The sequence below is a fragment of the Vipera berus genome, assembly GCF_964194415.1.
Source record: "Vipera berus genome assembly, chromosome: 6".
NCBI classification, from domain to species: domain Eukaryota; kingdom Metazoa; phylum Chordata; class Lepidosauria; order Squamata; family Viperidae; genus Vipera; species Vipera berus.
In genome coordinates, this window is record NC_138208.1 from 11,857,148 (window position 1) to 11,876,595 (window position 19,448).

The 19,448-nt window shown below is 42.2% G+C and overlaps 1 protein-coding gene across 1 annotated transcript in view; it reads left to right on the forward strand.

Annotated features, from left to right (window-relative positions):
* Positions 1–19,448, forward strand: part of SEMA3A (semaphorin 3A) — a gene marked incomplete at both ends in the record, with an annotated part of 192,521 nt that overhangs the window by 114,048 nt on the left and 59,025 nt on the right. Inside the window, 2 exons of the mRNA XM_081331002.1 lie at positions 9,905–9,998; positions 16,558–16,677. Coding sequence (XP_081187128.1) covers positions 9,905–9,998; positions 16,558–16,677 — 214 coding nt within the window. The remainder of the gene's footprint in view (positions 1–9,904; positions 9,999–16,557; positions 16,678–19,448) is intronic.

Below are 19,448 nucleotides of genomic sequence, written 5' to 3' on the forward strand. Positions count from 1 at the left end.
GGCTTCTCTTAAGTGTGGAGGAAAATGCAGAACAGACTCCATTGCACTGCTCTGCTCTGGATCCTATGAGGTCAACATTTTTATCAGTGACCTAAATAAGGTAGTTGAAGGGGAAATGGTCATGTTTTCAGATGACACAATTCTGGGAACTAACATTTTAGAAGGCAAACTATTCAAAAAAGAACAAGGCAAGCTTGAAAATTAGCCTAATAGGACAGAATCTACAAGGAGAAATGTGAAGTTATGCATGTGGGGAGGATACGGGCAAGATATGAGTATAGGATGGGGCAGAGCTGGCTGGGCAACAGGACGTGTGAAGAAGACATTCTTGGGGTTCTTCTAGCAAGAATATGCATCAGCCATGGAACTTAGCAGCTGAAAAAGAAAATGCTCATGTTGTGGTGTGTTTAAAAAGGAAGTTGCTGGTTTTGAAGGGAGAAAAAACATCTTCAAAATTGATAGAAATCTGTGGAAAATCTTTCAAGCTGTCTCAGCACGGAAGGCCTGAGTAATGTACTTTGCGTGTAGTGTGGTTGTCATTTTTCAATCTTTGTGTAAAAGAGTCCTGGGTTTTTGAGGAGAAGTTGCTATACAGGCTGCAAATAGGAATGGTGATCTATTTTTGCAGTTCCTAGTTGTGTTCCAAAGGCGATACCACAGATCAACAAAGGCTTGTTTTTAGCTGAATTTTTAAAAGATTTGGTTAGAAATTGCTCTTGCACCAACCGGTTTAATCATTAGAGATGACAGGCGGGGGAATCACTCCATTTGGAGAAAAATATCCAGTTTTATGGTTTCAATGTGTTGTGCATAGGGATTTGACAATACCAAAAGACTATTTTTAAAAAATTGCACAGTGGAATTATTGAGATTCAATTTCAATTCCCATTTAGTTCCTTAAAGAAGTCACTAAAAATAATGTTATAGTGCTAAACTATCCCTTTGATTTTACACTGGCCTGGTTGAAAGTTTTTCCTAAAGTGCTGCTCACAGGCAGATATGACAGATTGCCACAGCCAACTTGTCTGTTGTAACTCTTGCATTTCTGGATTGAGTTTATTGTTACTGGCCCAGGTTCCACTGACATTAATTTAACTTTTGTATTTGTTCAATTGTCCTGTGTAGAGTTATCCTATGATGAGTTGGCCATGGCGAGTTGTCCTAGACCAGGCATGTCAAACCCGTGACATCATGTGACATTGTGTGACGTTGTGTGACTTTTTCTCCATTGCCAGCAATGGGGTGGTCATGGTTTCGGTGTGACACATCTGGCCTGCAGGCTGGCAGTTTGACATACCTGTCCTAGACCCCTAATAACAGGTTTCCTAATCTGTCCCTTTTTCAGAGAAATCCAAGGGATCAGATAAGGAGCCAGGATACAAATGTATTTTATTTTTTATCAGTCCAAAACCTGGGGAACATAGGACAACTTTTTCACCATCACCCATCCTGCATATCTAAAATCAGTCAACGTGACTTAATCTAACATTGGTGGAGAACTACCTTTTAAAGATACATTGATGATATTTTGGAAGTTTACTCCTTTGGAGAAAGTTGATTGGGTCTCTGAATAAAACTTCTGTAGGCTGGTTTATTTGACTGTAGCGAATTAAACTAAACTAATGGGGGCAGGAAATCTAAAGGGCAAAAGAGGAACAGAATGATGTTAATGTTTATTTATTTATTTATTTATTTAGTTATATTTATATACCGCCCTTTCCCTGAGGACTCAGGGCGGTTTACAGGGAATTAAAAAATCCAACATACAAAAGTTAAAACCGAATTAAAAAATATTAAATTGACCCTGTACACAATTAAAACCCCAATTAAAAATTTCTCCTCAGCCTGGGCCCGAGAGCTCAAAGAGCCAGGTCTTCAGGCCCCGGCGGAATGATCGGAGGTCGGGGGCAGTTCTCAGCTCCACCAGCAGCTGGTTCCAGAGGGCAGGCGCTCCCACTGAGAAGGCCCTATCCCTGGGTGTCACCCGCCGGCAATCTCTCACCGGCGGAACCCTGAGCAGACCCTCCCTGTGGGAGCGCACTGGGCGAAGGGCATTTGATGCCGGCAGCAGGTGTTTAGAATCACAGTGGACAGTTTTGCAGGATTAACATAAGAATCGTCTCCGTAAAAACAGTTATGCTTTATAAATTCTTGTCCAAATGTAGTTTGAAAAATACAGTACAAGATTAATAAGGCAGGCCTAGAGATGACCGTGTATCCATTTTACGGCTTGCATCTGCCGTCTATTTAATAACTTGCACATAAAAAAACCACCAGGCATTCATTCGTTACAGCCCTAGCACTGCATTTATTTTTCCAGAGATTGCTGTGTGGAAGCACAACGCGAGCCCAGGGAGGTGATAGATTATACATGACAACTCTGCATGTTGTTGCACAAAGAGATTCCAGTCCTCAGCAACCTCGGAGAATTGTTCAATATTCTTGATGGTGTCTTATGTCTGGGAGGCCTAGGACGCAGCATTTTTGACGTCCTTGGTAATCAGTCAAATCTAGCATGACATTCACACAGTCTTAGAGGGCTCCATCTCTGCTGGGTCACCTTGGGCATTCATGTAACAGGCGAATGAGATCCTCTGTTCTGTACAGATCTCCTAAATCTAAGCGCTTCATTCTAAGAAATTTGAGGACTACCCCGAAGTATTCCAAGCCAACTCAATATTTTGATTATGCAAATTGGTGAGTTATCCCGCATCCTCGGTCAGAGGGTCCATTCATCATCAGCTGCTCTGCTTGCCAAGTCTTCCCTCTGCTTCCCATAGCTCCTTCCTCTCCCCAAGCAACCCCTCTCAAAAAAAAAATTGGCCAGAAACCAAAAAACAACACATCTAACTCCATGTCCCGAAGGAGTATTGAGTGTATTTAAGTGTACACTCTGGAATCAAGACATAAGACATTTATGGGTCTAAAAGGAGCCAAAATGTTATGAAAACTTGCAGTGATCTACTAGAAGCAATTCATTCCAAAACATCCTATCTAAAAGCTCAGGTCCCTTAATGATTAATCCGAGAGCCAGGAAAATATTTTCTTGCTTTCTATCTTAAGTGGAGTATTTTGGCACCGGCAACCACATCAGTTCAATTACTAATGTATGCTTTTACTTGCCTACTAACCCAAAGGTGAGCAAAGAAGCCTGGACCAGACAGACAGACAGACAGAAAGACGGTCTTAGCTTAGGGGAGGCAACTCTCTTGCTATAATTGTTCTCACCCAATTTCAGTGGCAAGTGGGATAATCCACGTTTCCTACTTAGGGCATCCTATCTCTTATTAAGTAATCACGTCCAGTTTACTACCCTAGAAGCAATTGGCTAAACTACAAAAACTCTTTCCTACATTTCACTACAATATTAAATCTATGTTTGTCCAGCAGTGAGGATCCCACTGGGACAAGCTGAACATGCCTAGAAACTATATTCTTGTATTCCTGGAAATGGGTAGCATATAGAATAGGTGACAGCTTCTGAGTGAGCTGGAAAGATAGTTCAGAATTGTAATATGAAGTATTGGGAAGGTTCCTTCTAAGGACTTGGAAGTCCAGTTCCTGAGCTGTGCAGGAAGACGTTACAGCAGCTGGTCCTAAATCCCTCCATCACCTTTCAAGGCAGTTCCGCTCTTAGCATTACAGCTTCTGTCCAGATAAACTGAAATCTACTTCCTTCTAATTTAACTCATTCTGGGAGTTGAAGTCTACAAGTCATAAAAGGACCCAGATTGTTGGGGGCAATAAGCTGACTTTGTAATAATGCTGCTTGGGGTGTGTGTGAAAGCCCTAACAAGCAGGCATATACATAGAATGAAGGCTACTGCTAAGCTTGTAAGCTGCCCTGAGTCTTCGGAGAAGGGCGGGATATAAATGTAATAAAAAATAAAAATAATAATAAAATAAAATAAAAAAAATTCTTTCTTCTTCCAGGAGAAGGGAGGGAGGGAGGGAGGGAGGGAGGGAGGGAGGGAGGGAGGGAGGGAAGGAAGGAAGGAAGGAAGGAAGGAAGGAAGGAAGGAAGGAAGGAAGGAAGGAAGGAAGGAAGGAAGGAAGGGGGGAAATGAAAAAGCATAAGGTTAATCCAGAAGAAAAAAAACACCCTGAAAAAGAGAGCCATTATATTGATGACAGTGATTAAGCATAGTAGCAGGGCTACAACTTAAGAGTGTGAATGTAAGGCAGGGGTCTTCAAACTTGGCCCTTTTATGACTGGTGGACTTCAACTCCCAGAATTCCTCAGCCAGGCACGCTGGCTGAGGAATTCTGGGAGTTGAAATCCACCAGTCATAAAAGGGCCAAGTTTGAAGACCCCTGATGTAAGGGATCACAGATTGTCTGAGCCAGTTGGCTGGGAAATTTGGGGAGACGTAGTTTCAACTAATTTGTAAAGTTGAATTAGATAAACCAATGGTATGACATAATACAAGGCAAGTTTGTACCTTCGTGCCTCTTGGTTCCTCTAATATTTTTTTACTAACAAACTTACCAACCTTTTCTTTCTCATCACTCTCTACAACAGTCAAAAGCTCAGATTCTGCTGCTCAAATCAGCTCATGTATACATTACAAGCTAAAAGACGATTCCTTAGTGACAACTTGTGCATCATGACATCATCCAAATTGTGCAGTGAAGTATTTATGTCATGAATTCTGGTAAAGTTGTCAAGTACAAAAGTTCTGCCATTTTTGTGATCACTTTTTTCCTCGCTTACCTCCTCTGTCTTGTGTGCATATTTTTCCTTGCTTTTCTCAATTTTAGATACAGAAACAGGAAAAAATGCATGTAAGAAAGCTTTTAGTAACTCATTCCAACTTGTTTTTCTAGGAAATATTCAAAAATGCAATCTGTTATCTATGGCCTGAAATAAGCAGTCCCAGGAGACACTATCCTGTGATTTCACTAAATGCATAAATGAGAATAATATATTTTCAGATACTTAAAAAAGAACTAGAAGGAAAATGAATAATATTGCAAAGCCTTTGCCCATAACCACATAGATATATGAAATTATGCTGTAATTCAGCAAAGCACTTGATCCATCCATTGAAGTAGATTCCAATCCACAAAGTCATTATACCAAAATAGGTTTGCTAGTCTTTGAGAATTTAGAAGAGGCTTTGTAGGTTTCTTTTCATCCTGTAATTTTTAATCTGAAACTTTTCTTTTGATAGATGTATTTTAGGTTCCCCCTTATGTTCCTTAGGGGACGTGGTGGCTCAGTGGGTTAGGATGCTGAACTTGTCGATCAGAAGGTCGGCAGTTTGGCGGGTCGAATCCCAAGTGCCGTGTAACAGAGTGAGTGCCTGTTACTCGTCCCAGCTTCTGCCAACCTAGCAGTTTGAAAGCACATAAAAATGCAAGTAGAAAAATAGGGACCACTACGGTGGGAAGGTAACAGCGTTCCGTGCGCCTTTGGTGTCTAGTCATGCCGGCCACATGACCATGGAGACGTCCTCGGACAAGCGCTGGCTGTTCGGCTTTGAAATGGAGATGAGCACTGGGCCCTAGAGTTGGAAATGACTAGCACGCATGTGTGGGGGAACCTTTACCTTTACCTTTATGTTCCTTAGCACTTTAAGGCAGGGGTCCCCAACCTTTCTGGGTTGGTGGCCCAGTAGGAAAGGGAGAGGCAGGCATCTTTTTTTTTTTAATTAAAAAGTTTTAACATACAATTTTTCCTTTAAAAATCCCCCCTCCCCCTCCCTTCTCCCTCCCCCCTACCTCTCCCCCCTCCCCCCCTCCCCCCCGACTTCCCAGAGCTAAATACAAGGTATATAAAAAAAACAATCATAAACAACCATATACTAACATCCATAAACTCTAAAATCCATCACTCTCTAGCTTATATAGGATAATATATATATATATTAAATATATATAGAAAAACAAAAATAGAAAAAAAAGAAAAGAAAGAAGACTTATTCAAATGCTACATGAAACTTCTTAACCCTATACTTGTTCTGGATAAACTCAATCCATTTTCTCCATTCCATAATATAGCGTTCTTGCGAGTGATCTTTCAAATAGGCCGAAATCTTCGCCATCTCAGCCAGGTCGGAAACCTTTAAAGTCCACTCTTCTATGGTCGGCAGTTCCTCTTTCTTCCAGTACTGACCTATCAAAAGTCTTGCTGCCGTAATTAAATTCAACATCAACTTAGTGTCCACAACTGTAGCATCTGTAATTATTCCCAACAAAAAAAGTTGCGGACAAAACTTTATCCTCTGTTTAAAAATCTTCTGCATGTTCCACCAGACTTTTATCCAAAAGGCCTTAACCTTTTTACAAGTCCACCATATGTGAAAATATGTTGCGTCTTCATCACCGCACCTCCAACATTTAGGCTGATAATTCGGATACATACTTGCAAGCTTTTTAGGATCTAAATGCCATCTATAAAACATTTTGTAAAAATTCTCTCTTAGATTCTATACTTCTAGCTTATATAGGATAATATATATATATATTAAATATATATAGAAAAACAAAAATAGAAAAAAAAGAAAAGAAAGAAGACTTATTCAAATGCTACATGAAACTTCTTAACCCTATACTTGTTCTGGATAAACTCAATCCATTTTCTCCATTCCATAATATAGCGTTCTTGCGAGTGATCTTTCAAATAGGCCGAAATCTTCGCCATCTCAGCCAGGTCGGAAACCTTTAAAGTCCACTCTTCTATGGTCGGCAGTTCCTCTTTCTTCCAGTACTGACCTATCAAAAGTCTTGCTGCCGTAATTAAATTCAACATCAACTTAGTGTCCACAACTGTAGCATCTGTAATTATTCCCAACAAAAAAAGTTGCGGACAAAACTTTATCCTCTGTTTAAAAATCTTCTGCATGTTCCACCAGACTTTTATCCAAAAGGCCTTAACCTTTTTACAAGTCCACCATATGTGAAAATATGTTGCGTCTTCATCACCGCACCTCCAACATTTAGGCTGATAATTCGGATACATACTTGCAAGCTTTTTAGGATCTAAATGCCATCTATAAAACATTTTGTAAAAATTCTCTCTTAGATTTTGAGCTTGTGTAAATTTTACATTCCTCACCCAAATCTTTTCCCACGTGTCCATTGTAATAACTTCCTGGATATTTTGGGCCCATTTTATCATACAATCCTTAACAAGTTCTGTTTCTGAATCAATCTCTATCAATGCAAGATATATCCGTTTAATATGTGCTGGTCCCTGATTTCTGATTTCTGATTTCATCAGTCATTGTAAATCCATTTTTCTGGTCTTCTTTCCACCTGGCCCGTAACTGAGTATATTGAAACCAATTTTGAACAACCTTCTCTTCTCGCAAGAGGCTATATGATTTCAAACACCAAACATTTCTTTCCAAGCTTAGGATCTCCTTATACGTAGTCACATCATGTTTGAAGCCAGCATGTATATTTTCTATTGCGTGTTTTGGAATTGCCCACAATGGTATCTTGCAGTCTAACTTATGTCTATACTTCTTCCAAACTCTCAACAATGCCTGTCTTAAAATATGCACTCTAAACACATTGTCTACCTTCTTGTCATACAACAAATATGCATGCCAGCCAAACAACAAATCGTGGCCCTCAAGATTTAATAATCTCTCTTGTGACAAGTTAATCCAATCACTTATTCCTACTAATGCAGCAGCTTCATAATATAGTTTAAAATTAGGCATTTTGAGACCACCTCTCTCACGAGTATCCTGCATAATCTTAAGTTTAACTCGTGGCCTTTTCCACGAGTGGCAGGCATCTTGATGCATGTGCAAACATGTAAATGTGGCTGCATGTGCATGTGCGCAAATGGGGCCATGAGCATGCGCACTCCACAAATGGGGCTGCTAGCACTGGTACGAGGCTCACGACTCACAGCTTAGCTAGCGCCGGCGTAATGGGGGTGAGCACATGCACATGTGTGCACGCACTCACGTGGCCTGGTGCCCATGAAGCCACAGCCCAGTAGTGGACTGTGGCCCTTAGGTTGAAGACCTCTGCTTTAACCAGATCCTTTGGTTGGTTCTTCTCATTCAAATTTCTTTAATCTGGCACTTTTATTTTGACCCATGGATTCTATGTGGGCCGCCCCGTTTTTTTGTTTCTCAGCTGTTCACTTCATAAACATGTTCGGGGTTCCCCCTAAGTCTAGGCAGCCTTTCATCTCACAGCCCTTTGCCGCTGACCCACCCTTTTCAGGTGCCTGGAAAAGTCAGTCTCTCTGTGTCTTACTAATGGCAGGGATAAACTGGATTCCTGGCGATGAATGTCCTCTCAAATAATCCCAAGCCACCTACAGTCCACTGAACATTCTGTTTGGTGTGTATGTGCTTGTATAATCCAGACAAAGGTTTTTGGAAGACTCCTCTATGGGGCCTGATATTTGCTTTATTCCCCGCTGCTTCAAAGCAGAGAAACGGACCCCCTGAATTAACTGGAATGCCTTTTGCAGCCATGAAAATACACACACACACCACAAAGAGGATGAGACAGAAGCTGTCACTCCTTTTTTCAGTTCATGAGAAGACAGAGAGAGAGAGAAGATAGATAGATAGATAGATGATAGATAGATAGATAGATAGATAGATAGATAGATAGATAGATAGATAGATAGATAGATAGATAGGTAGGTAGGTAGGTAGATAGATAGATAGATGATAGATAGGTAGGTAGGTAGATAGATAGATAGATAGATAGATAGATAGATAGATAGATAGATAGATACCCCTGCCCACCCCTGCCCCCAAAAAGCCATCTGTTCCACTGCTTAATATCTCTTACAGCAGGAAATTCCTCCTTATTTTGAGTTTGGATGTCCCGCTATAAATGTTGGGAGAATGCATCCACTGGCCCTGCCCCGTAGGAGCCCTTCCTTCAAGGATTGAAAGGCTGTTTTTGTCCCTGCTTTTCACCTTGTCTTCTTTAAGCCGGATGTGGCCCGATTCTTTCAACTCCCCTTCAGAGGATGACCCACCGAGCCCCCCTCGTGTTCTTTGCTGCTCTTCTCTGCGTTCTCCCCTGGCGTCCTTCTTGCCTTGTGACCATAGGAGCAGGCGTGATCTTGCAGGTGTGATGGGGTCAAAGCAGCAAGAGTGGGACTATGGCTTCCCCAGGGCTCAACCTTGTTCTTCCCTTGATGCAATAACCTAAACGGCTGACGGCGTCCTCTTTGTGGCTTGAAGCCTTCAATCACTCCTTGCCCCAAAGGGAATCTTGGCATTTCGCATTATTGGAGAGTGCCCCCCCCCGTTTGTTTTTCGTTATTTTTTTTTTGTAAGAATTGTTCAGTTGCAAGGGGATTGCCTTTTCTTTCCTACCCCTCACAACAACCCTATAAGATAGGCTGTTCTGAGAGAGAATGGTTGATCCATAGTCACTCATCAGGTTTCTGTGGATGAGAACAGATGAGAACTCCGAGCCCCCCAGTTTCAATTCATCTTTTTTGCAATTACACAATCCTGGTTCTCAGGATTGGCCTTGAAATAAAGACGTGCGTTTCTGACGTAGCCACATTAGTGCAATTGTGTAGATGTCGGAAAAATCTCCAAAAAGAGTTTGAAGACACATCAAGCCTAAGTGATGATGAAAAGCAATATAAGGAGGATTGCTCCATAGAAACTTGAAAGACGCTTTTCAGATACACGCAAGAAAAGAGACTTAGGTTTCACAGAAGCTTAGAAAGAAATAGACAGAAGTCTCTCAGTCCACCAGAAAGCAATTCACCAAGTTTTATAAAGTCATGCTTGCTTTGTCGTCTAGTGCATTATGCATCGAATAAGAAAGAAAGAAAGAAAGAAAGAAAGAACAACTGCTGGTGGATTAAAAATAAATGCACAAATGGTTTTATAAGTTATATATCTCCAGTAATCACTCTGCTAAGCTCGATTATTTGCCTCTCCCTTCTTCTCAACAGGACAACATTTTCAAGCTGGAAGATTCACATTTTGAAAATGGCAGAGGAAAAAGTCCTTATGACCCCAAACTTCTGACAGCTTCTCTTTTAATAGGTATGTAGTATAAAGTAGTTTTGAAACACACACACACATACACATCAACCAAAACCTCTGCCTCTGCTTCTTCGGATGATTGGGCCCAGGGCAAATCAGCTCTGATCTGATTCAAAATTTCAGATTTGGTCACAGGACAAATGAGTTTGATTTATCCCCAAGATCCGAAGACAAACCAGATCATTTGCAGCCCCATCAAGATCTGAGGTTGGGTTAAAGAGAAGAAGTAACTTCCTTTATGTTGCATGCATATATTGGGGAATAAATTGGTGCCTAGAGGCTACATCCATACTCAAGTGGCTTTTGATAGAATTGGATAAAAATGGCAAGGACAGTGGAGAAACGTATGCAGGGTCCTAAGAATAGTCTCTTTCCTGGACTTAAAGCCTGGGCTGCTGTGCTCCTCAGCTGCCTGGTGCTGCCAGTTAAAACATGCACAATCATAGCAATTGGTTGTTTCTGCAGATGAGCGTGCATTTCTTATAACAAGGGTGCAGATGTTATCCTCTGTTTGAACAGGTGGGTGACCTGCAAACCTGCAGAACTTTGGACCTCCCAAAGACCCTTTTAGGCAGTGCAGTGTTTACAAATACAATCCTAGTGCATTCTAAATATGCCCCCCCAAATCAATTTTGTATTTCTTGAATTGCTCTCAATACGAGAAATGGAGAATCGGGGTTTTTTGTGTGGGGGGGTTCATATATCTCCCACTCCAAATAAGTCAATGCTCTTTTCCCAAAGTTCCAGGCTTCCTCTTTCCATGACAAAGTAAGTTAATTTACAGGAGAAAATCATGCATAACTACCAGCTACTTCACACCCTCCTTGGCTCCGTCATAGTTGCCTCCAACCTGGCAGTAACAGGGAGAATTAAACTTATCATTTCAATCAGAAAAAGGATGTTTGGGTTTGGAAGCTCAACTTCACTGTACTAATTCCCAGCCTAGAGCTTCAGTTGAGTTAATTATAGCAGTATTCTTTTAAACCCACGTGTGTGGCAGCCCCTCTCCAAAGTTGGCTGATCTTGAAATGCTAAGCAGGATCAGAACTGGTGGGTACTTGGATGGGAGCCTTCAGAAAGTCTTATACCTTGAACTGGATTGGTAATTGTCGTTGCTAAGACAACAGTCGCCACCCATCAGCAGCTCCTCACCTCCTTGCCAGCTTGCTTGCAAAACACCTGGGACTTGGAACTTCCTGCTTGTCTCCCACTATCTTTGGAGCTGGTAGGCCATTGCCTCAGAATAACAGAGTTGGAAGGGACCTTGGAGGTCTTCTAGTCCAACCCCCTGCTCAAGTAGGAAACCCTATGCCACAGGTCTGCAACCCGCGGCTCCGGAGCTGCATGCGGCTCTTTCAGCTGTCTCCTGTGGCTTCCGGTCCTCTGCCATGTGCAGTCCAAAAAAAAAAAATGGGACTAAAAAAGTTCAACCAATCAATTCAAATATGCAGGGTAGGTGCATATCTTGCCTTGGCTCCACTCTTCAGTCAAACCCTGTTCTGTGCATGCGCACATGTACGCACATGCGCACACATTTTTTGCGGCTCCCAGTTTTTCCTTTTGTGAGGGAACCGGTTCCGAGTGGCTCTTTCACTGTTTCAGGTTGCTGACCCCTGCCCTATGCCATTTCAATTCCTTGTCCAACGTCTTCTTAAAAACCTCTAGTATTGGATCGGCCATAACTTCTGCAGGCAAGTCATTCTGGAGACCTTGCCTAATAACCAATTGATTCATTTGACAATAGCAACCAAGATTGCAGGAATTGACGTCACTAAATGATGCTAAATTATGTGGTTATGCTTTATGATTGCATCACTTAAACAATGGAAATTGTTGTCATATGTCAAGGGCTACCTGTAATCCACAACGGCAATCAGAAAGTTGCCTTTCAGGTTGATCTAAGCCAGACATGTCAAACACAAGGCCCGGGGGCCGGATCCAGCCCGCGAAGTGGTTTCATGTGGCCCGCGAAGCCATCCTGGAAACAGTGAGGGAACGGCCCCCACTGCCTTGGCCCTGGTCCAGAGACCCTCCTTCTGCCAGAGACCCTCAGATCTGTCCCACTCCTGCCCAGGCCCCCATAGGCACCCTTGATGCGAACGATGTAGAGCTGGCCACGCCCACCCAGTAGGCCATATGCACTCTAGCCACGCCCACCCAGTAGGCTATGCCCACCCTGGCCACACCCACCCGGCCCCTTGAGGGCAACCGCAATGCTGATGCGGCCCTCAATGAAATTGAGTTTGACACCCCTGATCTAAGCCCTTAAACCTCTTTCGATTTCTCTCTTGGTTCTTTTTTCCCCCCGTTTCTCTTTGTAAGGATCTTGACTGTATCCACACTGAAAACGCCGGGTGTGGTCTGGAAGCTATAAAACTAAAATTTGAAGAGAGTGCCTGGTGCCAGCCAGTAAGATGTTACCATGAAAGCACAGGAAATTCAGAAATGCTTAATAGTTTGATGTTCTTTAAGCATCAGGAAGAAAGTTTAAATATCTATCCTCCAGATGTTGTTTGAAAGATGAAAAAAGTATTTCAGGATTGTTTTTCTCCTGTAGCACTTAAGAAAAGGAAATAATTCTGTGTTTTAACAAATCCTTCATGCTTTTAAAAAACGACACTCAGGGAGCGCAGAGTAAGTTGCCTTCATTTGGAAACTTAAATGATTAGTGGGAACTACCCAGAGGGCACTTTTTAAAATACAGCCGTTCACTTTGCAGTAACTTGCACTTTGGATAGGAGGGGGGAAAGTCCTTAAAAGACAGGTGTATAATTGAGTGCCTGGAGCAGCAAACATTTGTGGCGGTGTTTCTTGGGCGAGATTGACTTTGAACAAAAGGTAGGATGGCAAAATCAGCACAAAGCCCATTATGGCATCTTGCCATGTAAAATAAACAGTGTTTAGCTTTTCATGTGCCTTTTTTTCATCTGCACTTACACCAATATGGTAGTGTTGTTGGCTGGCCTTTTGCTTTGATTAAAAAAAAACAAACCTAGAAATATTTTCCTCTTTTTAAAAAAAGTTATGAGAAAGAGACAGTGATGATGAATCTTAACAAATAACTTGCCTCACAGGCAGCGTTCCTCAACCCTTGGCAACCTGAAGATCTGTGGATTTCAAGTCCCAGAATTTGCCAGCTAGCAATTTGGGGAAACATTTTTGAAGTTAATTAGAATCATAGTTTGAATTATCAATGCCTCCCTTTGGCTAAGTCTGTGTGTCTTGCACAACCTGTCTCTGGGAACAGCTGGACAGGCTTCAGCAGAGGTTTATTTGCTTTTAAATTCACGTGAAAGCAATTACTGATTTGTTCCCTGCAGTCTTTTAAAAATATATAATGAGCAGACGTTTTTTAAAAAAATGTGCTATAATTAGTGCAGTTGTATTCCTTTTTTTAAAAATTCAAAATATCTGTTACTCGGTGCACTTGCAACTGATTTTCATTAATTTCATCCATGCTATAAAAATGCCAGTTTGGGATGAAAAATAAATAGCTCTGAGGCCCTTTTTTAGTTGTCATTTATTATTAATGGACTGTGGAAGGCACAGCTACTGTTTGCATGCCAATGCCTACGTTTGCATTTTCCAATAAAACCTTAAAAATTCTCTGATCCAGCCACAGGGGCAGGATCTATAGGAAACGCCATCCAGAATTCGCCAAGACTATATACAATGTTGAAACTCTTTGCTCATTAATGTGGCTTTAGGAGCTTTAGGGCAGAATGTGGGCTGCTTTTTATTTATTTCCAGCCATTCATTCGGATTATTGGAAACAAAGATCCATAGTAATGATCCAGTTGGAATCTTGGCTGAGTCGCGGACCATTTGGCACTTTTGAGTCATAAAACTACAAAAAAAGAGAAGAAGATGAAGACTGGAGACACAAGGCTTCCTAATCCATGTGTCTCCAGTCAACTGGGTTCCCAGAATTCCCCAGCTTGCATGACCATTGTTAAGAATTCTGGGAGTTGAAGTCCTCACATCTGGAAATTGGCACCCACGATGTGGAAGGCTGCCTCAGATCACCCTCTTTTCCTGTCTTCCATATGCAGTAGTGGCCAAAATCGTGGAAACCTTTTGGGAAAAGTATACAGTAGAAATGCCACCTTTGGTTAAGTTTCCACCCATTTTTCTTCTAATTTCTTTATATAACTTAATAATACTATTTTACATTGCTTTCTGGTTGACCAGTCAACTCTTTGCACCATTACTTTAATTTTATTACATTTTACAAGCTCACTAAATGAAAGAACACAAAAAACCCAACCAACTTGATAGCCATCACATAACACACTGACAAATGTCCTCCTCTCAGCTTTAATACGTGACATCAATAACTGAATCCTGCTGTGATCTGATTGGCTCACTGCCAAAACAAGCCAACACCCGATTGGCTCTCTAAACACTCGTGCTCATTGGCTACAATCAGATGAAGGAAAGCTACCTGATATCAACCTAAGCAAGTCGTGCTTCCTTTTTCTGGTTATTTGGCTATAACTTTTCACAGAATACAGCACAGATAATTGAAGAAACTTTGTTGCATTACATCAGACATGTCAAACACAAGGCCCGGGGGCCGGATCCGGCCCGTGAAGTGGTTTCATGCGGCCCGCGAAGCCATCCTGGAAACAGTGAGGGAACGGCCCCCACTGCCTTGGCCCTGGCCCAGAGACCCTCCTTCTGCCAGAGACCCTCAGATCTGTCCCACTGCTGCCCAGGCCCCTATAGGCACCCTTCATGCAAACGATGTAGAGCTGGCCATGCCCACCCAGTAGGCCATACGCACTCTAGCCACGCCCAGCCAGTAGGCCACGCCCACCCTGGCCATACTCACCCGGCCCCCTGAGGGCAACCGCAATGCTGATGTGGCCCTCAATGAAATTGAGTTTGACACCCCTGCATTACATTCTTGATTAAATTATCTTTTATCATTGATATATAATTTTATGGTACTACTCCATAACAAAAGTGGTGCTATTAGCCATCAAACCTCAAAAACGTACTTTTCCCAAAAGGTTTCCACAATTTTGGCCACTACTGTAGCTAAATGTGTGCCAGTTGCTCTTACTGACGGAAACAATCAAGGAATAATTGAGAGACCGCAGTGAGGCCATCTTCCTATGAATTCTCTGGGAAGCAAGAGATTGCTGTCCACAAAGGACAGGGCCAACTCCTTCAAACTCCCCACCCCATCCCTCACCACGGCTAACTCGCCAACCATAGCCAACTCGCTGCAATCAATTTGCCACTGCGGGACAGGAGTCACATTAATATCAAAGAAATGGTGGAATAGAATCTTTAAAGACAGGATGCAAAGGAAGGGACCGAATGAGTTGTCCCATTCCATGCTCAAGGAGCCCTTGAAAATCCTGCTCAGATGCTGCCAAAGATACATAGGCAGATGCCAGTAGAGCAAATGAAACAGCCCAGGATTTTGTAATATAGCTGTTGTTGTTTTTTTACACACATGCACACGCACACACCAGTGACCTTTCCCCCACTTTTGACAACTGTGAAATAAAAGCAGTCTTCTTGACTTTCCCTTGATTTATATTGATTTATTCCAAATCTCTTGAGAGAGGCTGACAAGCAAATGGAGGCAAAGTTAAATAAAGGCTAAAAGAGGCATCAGAGGGATTTGCTGGAGCACCGCACATAATAAGGGGCTACAGTGAAGCGATGGCCTCTCCTTTTGAAAATATAAAGTGGCAGATGAGACAAAAAAATGATGAATTGGGAGTTAAATGCAAAACTTTCCCTTGGTTTTGGTTATCCCCTCTTCTGGCAGTAAGTCCTCCAGTTGCCTTTGATCTCCTTGTTCTTCGTATTGTGTTATCGTGACTTCTCCTCTCCTGACTTCTGGGATTTTGCAGACTGTCTGAACATCAAGTTTTGAACCTGTCAGAAGTAAAGCAGTTTGCTCAGACATGGTAGCCATGCCAGCGGGTAAAATTCTCTTGGAGTTAATAAGGTGCTTGTTGGTTCAACCAAATCATATAAAATTCCATCTGGGTCATTCATTATGAGCATGAAAAACAGAATACCCGGGCTTCAATAGGCAGTCGATTCACTTCACTTCACAATTTATGTTGTGAAAGCAGATGCACACAAACACACAGACACACACAGACACACACACACACACACACACACACACACACACACACCTTACCCTACTTTATCCCTCTTTAATGCTCCACAAAAACTCCAAAACCCAAACAAGGCTGCTTGGGAAAAGCACGTTTACTGCGGTTCCAGTTTGTTCTCTTTCTGCTTTGTGGGAGGAGACTAAGAGGAGCAAATGCATTTGCTCGCTGCGCTAATATAAATATGTATACTTTGCTCTATAAATTGGAGTATTTGTATGTAAAGCTGGGACATGGCAGAATCCTTTTCTCCATCTCCAAACTGGTGCAGTGTTCCTCGCTGGCTCAAGTTTTCGGTGGAAGATATAATGTCTCCGCTAGAGAAGCCCTTACCGATCTGTCTTAAGAAACCGTCACGGGAGTCTTGCTCCTTCGCTGAGTCTGACTTGGTGTAATTCCATGAAATGTTACAGATGGTGAGCTGTATTCAGGAACAGCCGCAGACTTTATGGGGAGAGATTTTGCCATTTTCCGCACTCTGGGGCACCATCACCCGATCCGGACCGAACAGCACGATTCTCGCTGGCTCAATGGTAAGTCTCCCTCTTCTTTTGTATTTTCTTCATGTTCACCAAATTCTAGCACTGTTGACTTCCTTTCGGCACTAACCTGCTGCACAATATTAAAGCGGTCAACAAAATGTACAGGAGCTGCATGACAAAGATGGAGATGTTGCCTCAGTACTAATTATACGGCTGTTTCTGGTGCCAGAGAGTGCACAAGCGCCCTTTGCTGTTGAACTTTGCTTTGAACCTTAGAAGTTGGCCTTGATAACTGGAAATAGGCTTTGCATGAGCTGTTCCAAAGCAACAGCTGTCGTACATTTAGCACAAGCTCTCATTGACATGCAAATATTGGCTTGCTCCAAAATGTTCATTGCTTCTTCAGCCAGGCAGAATTTTAAACCTACCTGGAGTCAGTTTCTAACTCGCGGTTTTGGAGGAGGCAAATTTGCATGTAGGATGGAGGGATAAAGTGTAAGGTCCAGTTGACGTAGATGTTTCCAGAGGCAAATCTGATCTCGTTTGCTGCAGTTGGGTTACGTGTCTAGCCAAAAAGGATGGGAGAACTCTCAGAAACTGCTTGGGCCTAAAAGGAGACGTTTTGTTCCAAAATTCAAAACAACAGAATTAGTAGGATCACTTTTTTTTTAATGTAACTCCATCAATCTTCAGGATCGGAGGGAAGGGGCTTTTAACCTCCATAGCTATACTGGAACCTAATGGACTCACTGGAAAAGGGCCTAATGCTGGGGAAGATTGAGGGCAAGAGAAGAAGGGGACGACAGAGAATGAGGTGGCTGGATGGAGCCACTGAAGCAGCAGGCGTGAGCCTAAATGGACTCCAGAAGATGGTAGAGGACAGGAAGGCCTGGAGGAACATTGTCCATAGGGTCGCGATGGGTCAGACACGACTTCGCAGCTAACAACAAAAAGATAAACATCTTCAGTCCTATATACAGGATTTTTGTAATGAGAATTACAAATAACAGTTGGAAACTGCTTACCCACAACAAATAATATAAAGGAAACACCAGGTAGGTTGCAAAGCCATCCTTACAGTAGCTGTGTTTAATCACTTATGTGGGTTGCAAAAAATGAAGATGCATTTATTTCTGTATAGGACTGAATTATTAAGCAGATGTGCTCCTTAGCTCCAATCTGGCTCTTCCTTTGCACTTATAGAAACGTATTGGCTCCAGATCTATAGTGAAAGATTCAGCCAGCAAGCAGAGTTTCTGCATCTACTGTACCTCTATTCTGTTTGATCTCTTGTAAGCAATCTTCCCTCAAAGTTCTGGCATGGGGTTTACGGAAAAGATTGTTTTGTGCACATTTCAGAGACGTTTAAGAACGTTCTGTGTCATGAAAAAGACTTGTTGGGTTGTTTATTGCACAGTCTCTATCGTACTCCTTTCCTGAAGATCACAAAAGCCATAGCCAGCCAAATAAAACCACAAAAAACGAAATCCATTATAAATAACATAAAACTTTAGTCATTAAAAAGTCAAACAGAAAACTGAAATAAGGCTAAAATCCACAAAATTTCTTTTATCCAGGCTTCTCTTTCATCACGACTTCCAAACTAACAACAACAAGCTACAGTAGACTGGGCTCACCCAGAACCTGAAACTGCGGCTGGTCCTTTGATTTAAAAATTCCTCTCAGTTCATATATTTTCTTGTCTTCCTGCTTCGCTTTCCCCTCAGATTCCCTGTTTCCGCCAGCCTGGGAAGATCGAGTTTTGAAGGATGGCATCTGCAGGAGGCTTTGTTTTGTTTTTTTAAAAAAAAACCAGATAGCAATTACCACACCACATAGTTGCAGCCCACATCTTGATTGTTCTTTCTAACTCATTGTCTCCGCACACGCACACAAATTTAAACCTAAGTAAAATAAATGAAGGTTGCAACTCCATGAGAGTTTTTAATGTCTTGTGGGATGTCCGGGATCTGCCCTGTCTGTTCTGACATTTACATTACATTTTGCAACTGGTCTTTGTCGTTCCAAACACGCGAATTGTATTTGTTTTAAGCCACATCTTTACGTGTGGGCTCGTCTGGGCACCTTTGGGTTTCTCCAAAGTTCCAGATGACAGTCTATAAAGTACAAAAGCCACGTCTTTGAAAACCCCTCACTGTTGGGTTGTTACAAGGAGAGTCTACAATAGCTGTGGACTTGTACCGTAAAGTTTTTCGTTGTTTTTTTTTACAAACTTAAAGAAGTTGGGAAGCCTTTTAATTAAATCAGCACCCTGCGCCAGACAACGTAGCTTATTGATTGGGAGTCCTATAGGCGCTAATGTAATATAAATAACAATAGTGAACCTCTGCCAAACATCTGGTTCTGCTTGGAGTCTGAATGAGAAGAGTTCTGGACAGGTTTGTGTGCTGTTTGTGAAAGACGCATCAGTAAACCATTCTTTTTTTGTCTATATTTTTATTACCGTCTTCAAGATAGCCACGCAGGCAAGGCTACAGAGTACCTATGGAAGAGAAACTCAGGCTGGAACTGTGAGGTCCTTGGTGCTCTCTGAGCTGGTTGGTTTTCTTACTTTTTCTTGCTATCTTGCAGATGGTTTGCTATCCACAAGGCAGTGGTGGGATTCAGCTGGGTCGTGCCAGTTTGGCAGAACCGGTAGTAATTTTTTTGTTGCCCAGACCCAGAATGGACTTCCGGAAGTGGCATCCACCCAGAAAACTGGTTGTTCACATATTTGAATCCCACCACTGCCACAAGGTAACATCTTCTGTGCTGGAAAGGAGTGAGGTTACTCTTTGTTTATATACAGTCACTTCTCCTGT